This window comes from Malus domestica, chromosome 14, assembly GCF_042453785.1.
Source record: "Malus domestica chromosome 14, GDT2T_hap1".
Taxonomy (NCBI): Eukaryota; Viridiplantae; Streptophyta; class Magnoliopsida; order Rosales; family Rosaceae; genus Malus; species Malus domestica.
The window spans coordinates 27,142,559-27,153,558 of NC_091674.1; the positions used below are offsets into that span (position 1 = coordinate 27,142,559).

General features: G+C 37.0%; 2 protein-coding genes and 1 non-coding gene across 4 annotated transcripts; all 3 read right to left on the bottom strand.

Annotated features, from left to right (window-relative positions):
• Positions 1-2,005: 2,005 nt before the first annotated feature.
• Positions 2,006-4,321, bottom strand: LOC103415246 (uncharacterized). Its single transcript, XM_008353584.4, has 3 exons — positions 4,114-4,321; positions 3,915-4,003; positions 2,006-2,330 (listed from the first exon to the last, which is right to left on the bottom strand). The coding sequence occupies exons 1-3, from the start codon at positions 4,141-4,143 to the stop codon at positions 2,177-2,179; spliced, it is 273 nt and encodes a 90-aa protein (XP_008351806.2). The 5' UTR covers positions 4,144-4,321; the 3' UTR covers positions 2,006-2,176.
• Positions 4,322-4,380: 59 nt separating this feature from the next.
• Positions 4,381-4,452, bottom strand: TRNAD-GUC (transfer RNA aspartic acid (anticodon GUC)). The gene has a single exon. It is a non-coding gene; the product is annotated as a tRNA-Asp (tRNA).
• An 874-nt stretch (positions 4,453-5,326) lies between these two features.
• Positions 5,327-8,174, bottom strand: LOC103431170 (uncharacterized). Of its 2 annotated transcripts, none has more exons than XM_070812442.1 (6): positions 7,421-8,174; positions 7,154-7,205; positions 6,974-7,063; positions 6,421-6,479; positions 6,114-6,275; positions 5,327-6,019 (listed from the first exon to the last, which is right to left on the bottom strand). In XM_070812442.1, the coding sequence occupies exons 1-6, from the start codon at positions 8,060-8,062 to the stop codon at positions 5,963-5,965; spliced, it is 1,062 nt and encodes a 353-aa protein (XP_070668543.1). In that variant the 5' UTR covers positions 8,063-8,174; the 3' UTR covers positions 5,327-5,962. The 2 variants fall into 2 exon arrangements, with proteins under 2 accessions (XP_070668543.1, XP_017186650.2); XM_017331161.3 differs by having other exon boundaries at positions 6,415-6,479; positions 7,421-8,172.
• Positions 8,175-11,000: the final 2,826 nt, after the last annotated feature.

Consider the following 11,000-nt stretch of genomic DNA (forward strand, 5'->3'; position numbering starts at 1 on the left):
TCTTTAGGGGTTGATATATACTTAAGAAGCAAGAAATAAGTAATTTTCTTTTGAAAAGAGATAATAAAATGCAATTAATCAGTCCACTAATTATTTTTTACAACGAGTAATGTTTAAGATATTGAAAGATTAGAGATGTTCCAAAAAATACCTTATATGTGGGGTACTTTACCCAAGCATAGGCTTTTAAGTATGATTTATTTTGTTATCTAGATGCAGTCTTTGTCCCTCTTAAATTTTTATGCACACAGCCAAATGAAATGACCCAAAATTTTACTAATTGTAGGTTTTTATATGTTTTTTCTGAAATTAAACCAGAATAATTCACATTATTTCTGAAAAGCTGGAAATGAACAAAATAAGCACTATTTATGAAACTACAACAAAATAACCCACACTATTTATGAAACTAGACAAAAGTAACTCACATTAGTTTTATAACTACAAGCAAAATTAGCCACATTATTTTTGAAAACTGAACCAAAATAATCAACACTCATGATTTTTACATGGAAGTTACTGAGGACCAAATGCTTATTGGGACTCATTGGGGTTAGCTACCCAAAATTTCAAGTTACTTCTTTACTTTTTTTTAAAATTTTTTTTTAACCTATTATTCCTAAACATATATATATATATATATATTTTAACAACGACATTGAGGGAATGGAATGGTGGGTTAAGCCTCACAACGGACTTGCAATAATGTGGTTCAAATTCGTATTTGACGAGAAACGAACCTATGAACTCTCACCTACAAATAAAGAGAAATTTCACTAGACCGATATGAATTAATAAAACCATCTTTCATTATCTTGAATTCAATTTTTTTTTTGGGTACATTTTGATGAAATTATACTTTCACACAACTGATCACTCATTAATAACCATCTGTAGAATTTCACAAAAGCCCTGATTCCTCATAATTCCGCAGAAGTTTTCAGATTTCCGGACACCAGAAAAAATGTAATTACACCTAATTTGCAACTGCACCACAAAGAATCGAAGAACAACCATAATTACTAAACATTTGTGATAGAAACGAAGAACCCCTAATCACCGACTGCATACAATAAGGACCTGAAGTATGAAATCAATGACGGTCTTACCGCCAGGAGCTTCGGAAGCAAAAAGGCTTTCATGCAGCAAGTTGGGGAAACGCTATAACTCCACCTAAGAATACGAATCCTTGGTCCAATTTTTGGGTAATCTGGGACACGACTGAAATTTCAGGCTGAGCGGGGCTCACGGTCAGGTTCTTTCATCTCCTCCGGCGCCATTGCGGGCTCCAATCTTGGAACTCAGGGTTCACGGGCACAGAGTCTGCGTTCCTCGATGGACTAGATCTTTCGTGCATATTTCCAAAACCGCTCATTCCAAATAATTATGTGCAAATGTTTCGAATCAACAGAAAGTAACCGTTAATTCTCTGCGCTTCACTGCAGGAAAAGGAAACAGCAAAGAGCTTACTTCGAGGAATGAGAATAGAACAAGCTGGTGGTCCTTTAATGGATGTTGAGCACTTTCCTCCATAATTTAGTCATGACGTACAAGCTGGTGGTAGTCATGCCTTCTCTACCAGTTTTGGCACAACAACTTGCGAGAAGCTTGAGGTGGATTGATCAATTTGAGAGCGTGTACTTCTATTAGTAATGTTCATTGGTTTGATTTCTGTAGAAAATTTCAATTTTAATGTGCTGCTTTAGTTTTCTAGAGTGTTTCCTTAATCTTTCGTTCATTCTTTATTTTTCTGCACTGGGTTGCCTATCTGCCATTGCCAAAACAATGTAAATGCTGGTTTAAAAGTGCTTTTAAAATGACAAAAAACCTTTTAGAAATAAATGTTGTTGAGTTCCAAAAGCACTTGAACTGCTTCTTGAAAGAAGCACGAAAAGCATTTCAATTGCTTTTCTAGAATTCACTTGCGTTTTTATTAAAAATTGGTTCCAAAAACATTTTCACCAAAAGCAAGCAACATCCATCCTATACGATGCAGGAAAGGCAATTAATCAAAACAAATAAAACTAAATTCAAGTGCACATTGTCATTCACTCACATTATTTCAAATACATAGTAAGTATAAATTAAACACAACCTCTAAAGCTCCAACGACTCGTAGCAATTACTGAGTCTCAATCTCTGGCCTCTTCTTCTCTCAGCCGGTACTCAAACCAGTTCAATTATTTTTCGGGTCCGTGAAGAAACCGTTGATGCCTGGCATAATCTCCGGTGCCCTGTTGCGGACAAATTTCCTCAAGAAATTCTCTTTGTACTTTTCTCCTTCGGCGTGATTATCCAATACTCCAGCAGCTCTGCCCTCCTTGCTCACTCTGATTCAGAAAGAAAAAAGAGATGGTATCACCATACGCTACGGCATCCAGTATAATTTTCACATCAAATTCATAGTTCTTTCAGGTTTGTAAGAGTGAAGAGAACCAACAGAACAAGAAGAAAATACCACACACTTGCATGAGTTGTTCTTCACATTTACCACGTACGCTAGCTTGAAAGATTTAAGGAGCTTTAACTACAAACTGGGCATGTTATATACGAACACTTTGAGGGCTCGTTCGGTGTGAAGGAAATGTGTTAAAAGGTAGAGGCAAATGATTATTTGTTTCGAGGGGATTAGAAATGAAGAAAACGTATCCCTTCTAATCCTACCATTTTGCGGGATTTGTTGGGAACAAGTTTCATTCATTAGTAATCTATCTTCTATCTTCAAGTTGAACAAATTTCCCTTTTTCCTTCGTCCAAAAACACCTTGAATATAATAAATAATCCAATACACTCCAATTCTAAGCATCGAACGAGCCCATCCCGATATCCATCACAAAATCGGCTTATTTTGGTATACAAAAATTTACTTGGCCTCTCTTGTAATCAATTTAGACCACCCACTTTGGTTAAATTAAACCCAAATATTTGATAATAAAATTAAGGTTTTTACGTCTTGGAAATATTCATCTAATTTGAGCAAGGTTCTAAAAGACGCTATGCGCTAATTGGACAGCGGGGTTGAGGTCTAGTGCCTAGACGGGTAGGCGGAGCCTAAACAGGCACCTAGGCGGACTAGGCAGATTTAAGTAAATCTATTGTATTTTGTATAAATAAATGTCTGTATATACTTAAAAATATATATAATTATATTATGAAGTATTAGAACATAATGAAAACATTGAGCAAATATATAATGTGTGTTTATTTAAGTGTTTAAAGAGTTTCTTACAATTTATTGAAAATAATATAATGCAAAAGAAAAATTATCTATTTCCTATCTAATGGGGGGTGTATTCAATTGGGAAATGGAGAGATTTTAATGGATTTATAAATTCATGAATTTTTATGGAGTTTAATTGATTTGTAGAGATTCCATGTAAAATTTTTATTCTATTCCTTCAAAATCTCATGGGGAGATGTGAGATTTGTAGATGCTTAAAATACACTACAAATTCTCTCCAATTCCCGCTGATTCCTCAACTTTTTGAAATTATTTAAAATCAAATTCTAATTGAATACAACTAGAATGTTATAAACTTCTTTAAAATTCTAATTAAATACATCCAGATTTATAAGGATTTTAATAAACTATCTTAAAATCCTGATTAAATACACATTGAATTTTAGAAATCACTTAAAATCCTGATAGAATATTCCTAGATTCATTAAAAGAATTAAAAATCCTTTAAAATCTCAATTGAATACAATCCTAGTTGAGTCGCAACCTAAGCATGTGTCTAGCAAGTCTGGACCAGCTAGGCCGGGCGGTCTAGGCGGGGATTTTTATATCGGTGAATTTGATAAGTTATTGGCATAGCACAGAAATAAACGAATTACAAATAGAACACATAGACTAGCAACAATCTAATTCTAAAGCATTAAGCTCTGCAGTCCAAATTTAGAGAGAGACGTACCTGACTTCAGGGTTGATGGTGATATGGCGGAACAGACTCAACCCGCAGATCCCTACGGCGACCCCTGTGGCCGCGAACAGTGGATAAACCTACATACACACAAACAATACGACGCCGGATTAAAAGCCCAGCCAACAAAATCAAAGCCGATCTGGTACAAGACGAAAGGATCAAATCTCGGAGGTTGATCTGCGCTCACCTCGGGCCTCAGCCAGCGATTTGCAGCCATTGATTGAAACGCACCGTACGGAGATTACCGGAGAGAAAAATGCGATGAGGGCTTGAAATGCTAAAACAGGGACCAAGGAAGGAAGAAAGACCACCCGAGCCGCCACTTTGATTGGCTGTCTCCGGAGTGGGGTGCCCCACTTGCTGTCTCCCGTTCAGCAAATAAGAATGCGACACGTAATTCCATCGGCCCTCCTGAGGTCTGACTTAAAATATGTATAAAAAGGAAAAACTGTTGCGCCGTTGCCGGGGATCGAACCCGGGTCACCCGCGTGACAGGCGGGAATACTTACCACTATACTACAACGACTTGTTGCTGTCTAATGCTATTAGTTTGGAATTAACATGTACTCGATAAAGGATCCGAAGAAAACTTATTCATGTCATTGATTGGACGGTTGCACCCAAGTTTTTCTCATTTTGTTCTCATTCAAAAGACGAAACTAATCAGGTTCGCTTGGCTTGAATAAGTCCATATTATCACTTGTATAGTTGGATTTTTCTTTTGTTACCAAACTAGAATAGTTGAATTAACGTGTATCTTCTACAGCACAATCACAATTATTATGTGGATAATAGTGATTAAGATTTTGGTCTTGTTTAGTGGCTAATATTGGATGAGAACTCAGCTATTCAACAGACACACATCTCTAAACTCACAACCAAATCTAGTATTAAAATATGTTAAAACATCATACACGAACACACGTACAATTCAAGTACAACCACTATTCTAAAAATCGGTCTCGGCGCTGGGCGGTGGAGCCCTGCCCCGATTTTGGGCAAGACGTTTGGAAAAATCGGCTGGAAGCTAGGCGGCCCTAGGCAGCTCCTAGGCGGAGAGCTAGGCGGCACCTAGGTGGTTTTTTTTTTTTTTTTTTTTTATATTGTGTGCTTTTTTCTTTTTTGGTTTCATGGTGGTATACTTATGGAAATGATGTACCTAATTTGCAAATGATGGATTTACTACAAGTTCATCCAACAGTGAAACAAATTGGAGCACTTTTGAGGGGATACATACAAAGAATAAATAAACTAGATACAACAAGGTTAAATAATTTAGTCTATATCTAATCCAATACAAGGATCATGATTCATGAACAAGAAGAATTTAGTCTATCATCCAAATCCGCCTCATTATGATTATATGCTTATTGTTTTTTAAAAATTGAACTCTTTGGATGTATATAATTTATGTATTCTTCTACCTTCTATTTTTGCATTTTATCATTCTTTTATTATCCATACAAATATAATTTTTTTTTAAGTGTAAATAGACACTTATTTACAAGATATATAATAAATTTACATAAATCTGCCTAGACCCCTGCCTAGCCGCCTAAGCGCTAGGCCCCCCTGCCCGCCGCCCGACTAGCGCCTAGCGATTTTTAGAACCTTGAGTACAACTAGTGGCCTACTCATACGACTACAATGCCACTGTTTTCCTCGGCCAAACTACAGGCAATATACTCAAAGCTCTTTCTATCAAGGAGCATGGACTCGGGGATACCCTCTAGAAGTGCTGTTTTTTAACACAGGGATGACTCGGAATAAATGATCCGACGAAGGAAGTTCTTCGGCCTCTAACTTCAACGCAGAAGCTTCTTTCCACTAACTTCAGTGCATCTCCGTTGTCAACTCCATCATGTAACTTCATATCAAAACTCAAAATGGTAGTATTAGAATGTTCCATGCCGATATCCATGTCAGCCCCTTCCATCGCCATTTCAGATCTCAACTTGACTTCAGATTATGTCAACATGACATCTGCATCTGGTATATGAACCGGATTTGAGAAGACCTATCCCAAGTCATCCATGTCAATTCCCTTTGTCACGTATACGATCACGCCATGAACCTTGTTTCTTTGAAAGTACCTACAGAAATGGCAGATCATTTCAAATATAATGGAGAGTCCAAAAAATAACCCACATCAACACGTCGCTTAGCAACAAGCAATCTTCAACTTACCTTCTCACTCAGGAGGCTTGTAGTTGTAGGCTCACTTTCTATGCTGTCGTTTATGTTGTTCTCTGCCTCAATCTCACTATCCATCACAATGGTCGGTCGATCATCTGATGCACCAAACATAGCCTCATCATGAGCAGATCTGAGCTGCTCCTCCCTTTTTGTCTACACGATGACAATCAAATGAATAACATCAGAAACTACAGGTCATCTTTAACAAGCCAGATTTCTAAATGTAAGGTGACATGAACATAGAACTGGAACTCAAATGAGAAACTAGCGGGAAGATCGCAGATGCACATACCTCAACTGCAGAAAACCGGAAGCTTTGGCCAATGTGCTTAACTAATGCTGCATCATCTTCAGCAACTATACAAAAAGGTAAACAGGCACAATCAGTTCACTTTGCTCTAATCAGACGGCCAAGATATATTCTGAGTTACAACTTAAAAGCTACATAAATCAGTGTGGCAGTATTATCAAGTCTCATGTCAAGGATGCCTAATCATGCCTTTCTTTCTGAATCTAACCTATGATGATTGATAGATCCAATGCTCTGCTAATTGACCGCTTAATTAGATTTCTGATCTTGGATAATAACTAATATGCCACATATAAAACTAAATTACTTTGTAAGGCTATAGAGCAATCAAAGTGTATGCTTGAAATGATAATCTTTTGTTACAAGTATGGCCGGGCAATAAGATGTAGCGGCATTTATAGCTGCAACCATATCCCGGTTTTCTCACCAAAATATGAACATAAAGATGATTATCCATCTGATTGAGAAAACAGAAGTAATGCAAAGCAACAAAATTCAATCTTCACTTTATAAAATCCAGTGGTGTTTATAGATGTTTAACCTTCAACGTCTTCATCATCAAGTGGTGCATCTTTGTTGAACTCGAATCTTTCCCAACCCGAGCCCATCCCTTTCGTCGTATCCTTCTCAGCTGCATTTAAGAACACACAATGTTATAACGCACAGCTCCAAGCAAACCCATATCTTAGAAATTAATGCACTATAACATCAGATAGCTCACCAGTTTCAGCAAGTTGAAGCTTCATCTTCGCCTTCACTCTCTCGGCCGCTGACTGATCATGTCAAAAGAACAGTTTGTTAATCATACTTGACAATCAAAACCCAAAATAACGAGTAATTAGTCATCTTATCAAGGATTTCACATGTAAATTAGTAAACTTATTAAGAATTCACTGTGTCATTTATCTAAGATTGATAAAGACTTGAGCCTGATTCCTGACATTGATGAATTACAACAAGTAAATTACAATTACCAAACTAATCATACCATCTTATCATAGCCTTCAATCAACTTGGAATGATCAGCACTGCCTCCATTCCTCTCCTTCCCCGCTTTACCTTTGCTTCTCTCCGAACCCCTCTCCCTCGGTGACGAGCTCCGACTCCTCCTCCGCTCCTTTCTCCGATCCCGAGGCGACGGACTCCGACTCCGGCTTCTCGATCTCCGTCGTCTACCTCCATCGGAATCGCTCTCAGACCTCATCCTCCTCCTCTCTCTACCCCTATCTCTTTCTCTATACCTCTCTCTGCTCCTACTTCTCCGAATCGAATGCCTCTCTCTGCTCCTGCTCCGCTTCCTCGAATGCCTATTCTCTCTCTCCGAAACCCTAGCCGGTTGCCTATTCTCTCTTTCCTCCGCCGCGTTGGCCTTCTTCCTCTTGAGCTTGTTCTGTATGGATTCAATCTGTGCTTGCTTCTGAAGCTCCGACTCCTTCTTCGGGCTGGACGCCTTAACAAACTTACTGAGGAAGGAAGACGAGGTGGAATACGGCAGCGCTGAGCCGCGCTCAGAGGCATTTTCGGAATCCGAGTTTGCCGAAGAGAAGCCGAGGCCTTGTTTGAATCTGGCGGCTCCTTCGCCCCGCCGAGTCAGCTCGTCATAGTACGCCGCCGCTTTTGCCTCCTCCATTTTCGAGCTCGGCGATCGGCAACGCTTTCTGGTGTGACGGGTTCGGGGCGTTGGTTTCTTTTACTTGTCGCTGACGACGGTTTTGCGCGCCGGATTTCGGGGCCCGCGTTCTTTTGTGCTTGTTGAATTAACGGGCCTCGATTCTCAAATAGTTTGGGCCATTTCTTTTACTTGGTGCGATGAAACGATGTCGGTGGGCTGATAGATCCTGTCGGGACAAAAGGGGCCTCTCAAGCCCAGTTTGGGTTTATGACTTGTCATGTTGACGTATTTTATTTCAGTTGTCGTTCTTGTTCTAAAAAGCGCAAGGTGCTAGCTAGCGGCATCGCGGTGCATAGAGGCCTAGGTGGTTTTTTTTTTAGCTAAATTTATTATATAACATTTATATAAATGTTTATTATTCTTAAAAAAATAATATAATTTTGTTGTAATACATAAATTATAAAATAGAATGATATATAAATTATAAAATACTGCAAGTAGCCCTCTACCATAGTGGTGGAGATGATTGTTGCACAACGGCATGGGTTTGAACCCCATCGACTCTAATCTAACATCTAATCTAACAAATCTATCATTTGAAAAAAAAAATAAATAAAATACCAGAACATTTGTTTGACAAAAAAAGAAATTATAAAATACCATAATATATTGAAAACATTGGAACAATGTATAATGAGTGTTCATCCAAGTATCCAACAAGTCTTTTATAAGTTATAGAAAAATGTATCTATATTACGTCTAAGTGAGAGTCATGACCTAGGCGGATTAGGCGGATGCCTAAGTAAGTCTAGACGCCCTTTCTTATTTTTTAAACGTCTAAGAATTAATCGTAGTGATGGTCAACCGTCTAGGCAGCCCTAAGCTAGGATTTTTAGAACAATGATCTTAATAGTGTTGTTTGCACGCCCGTTCTTGTGGACCTCGTGGTCTAAAGAAATAATAGTCTCTCATTGTTCGATCTCAATCAAATAGTAGGTGATCATTTTTGTGTTATATTTTCTCCTCTTGTTGTATTAAGATCCAACAGTTAGTGATCACTCAGCGTGAATTTAAATGATTTTATGGGGAGGTGTTTTTAAATCATTAGTACATCTCTTTTCTTTGAAAGCCATACAGATCCAATGTGGGACTCAAGGCGAACCGAAAACAGTGTTTCTATCTTTCTAGATTTGTGCTGCATCATTTTTGTAAACCACATATATATAGACTCTCATCTGTTGCAACAACTGTGGACACGTACAATATATTTGATCGGCTGCAAGAATCAAGGTCTATCAACAGATCAAATTCCAAAGGCCACCACCAAAGTGCCTGGCAAATCACTAATAAATCAGGGAATAGGATCCACTTTGGATTCTCTTTTTGAAGATTCAGATGATAAATTAATCGTGTTCGTTCATCGTGTATAATACGTTTAGAAATTATTTTAAAATTTTAATTTAAAATTAAATATAAATAGTATTTAATGAAAACTGATCGTATGATGTATGATAAACAGACACGATTGATGGATTTCCAGATTCCCAAAGAGGATCCTTGTTCATAAATCAGATTATTCATGGCATATATTATTAATTTATTTATATTATAAAAGGAAAAAGATGAAAACAGAGTATTATTATTTATTAATTTAAGATCTGACTGTTCACTTCACGCAAATGGAGGTTGCTCATCAGAGAGAATCAAATCGGATAATCAATCTCTCTCTCTTCATCATTCCTCCACAGTGAAAAGTGGGCCCACTTTGATAAATTCATCCAATCAATTAATTTGAATTTTTAAAATTTAATCAAACGACTAAAAATATGAGACTTTTTAAAAATTATAATAAATTTAGCCGTTAAATTAATTTTTAAAAATCTGGATTAAATGATTTTGGATGGATTTGGTGAAAGAATCCGAAGAGGATCCCTTTCCAATTTTCTTTCCCAATTTTGACGCCGCCGGTGTTGGACGCTGCGCTTCGGAGTGAAAGTCATCGACACATCCAAAAGAAAATCAAACTTAAAGTTGAAAAAAAAAAATTTAAGTTGGGGTCTTTCAAAAATGTAATTTAAGATATTGGTCAAAATTGGATAAAGGGGTGGAAGCTTTTAAGTGGGAGATGGGAGGCTTTCAGATTTAGCAGACTGAAGTTATGATGATGAACAATTTGAATTGATTCATCCTTCATGACTTTACAATAAGATCAAATCCAGAGGTATCCTAATCATGCGGATACAACTTTCTTTCTTGTCTTTTACTTCTCTTGAGAATAAGGATCTCATGGGATTTGGGACTTTTCGTTTTAGGCAGATGGTTGATCGATCGGCACAATATAAACTAGTCAAGTGGTTTATGTTTACGTGGTTATTTGCCTAACCTCATAAAGGTGATAAAATTTGCAGTTTTTAGTATTGTTGGATTTACTTGCAACTTTCAATTCAATTGCTGGATTTATCTCGCATTTGATAATTTTTTGTAATATGACCATATCATAGTCGTCTTGTAAATTTTAATGGAGTAAAATAAATGGAACTTTAAAGAAAAGCTCATGCTACTGTTTACTATAACGAAAAACCATATTTTTACACTAAGAAATCAATCATGGTACTATTCACTTCACCCTTTATTTTGTCATTATCGTTAAAACTCAAAGTTTTCAAGTCATTTTCATTAATTTTCTTTAAAATAAATTGTTGATCCTTGAACAATGATCAAATTGTAGGTTTATTTGCGCAATTAAAAATTCATTAAAATTAATGTAAATTTGACGTAATGTGAAGTATGGATCATTTTTATTAATCTCTTTGATAATTTCCAACTTCACATGAAATGAACGTGACCCCCTTTCAAGTAGTAAATCGAAGAGTTGCACGTATGTCTCTTTTGCCTCCAGTGACCGATATTTCACATTTTGTCAAGTTCAAGTACTAATTTTAATAAATTTTTAGTT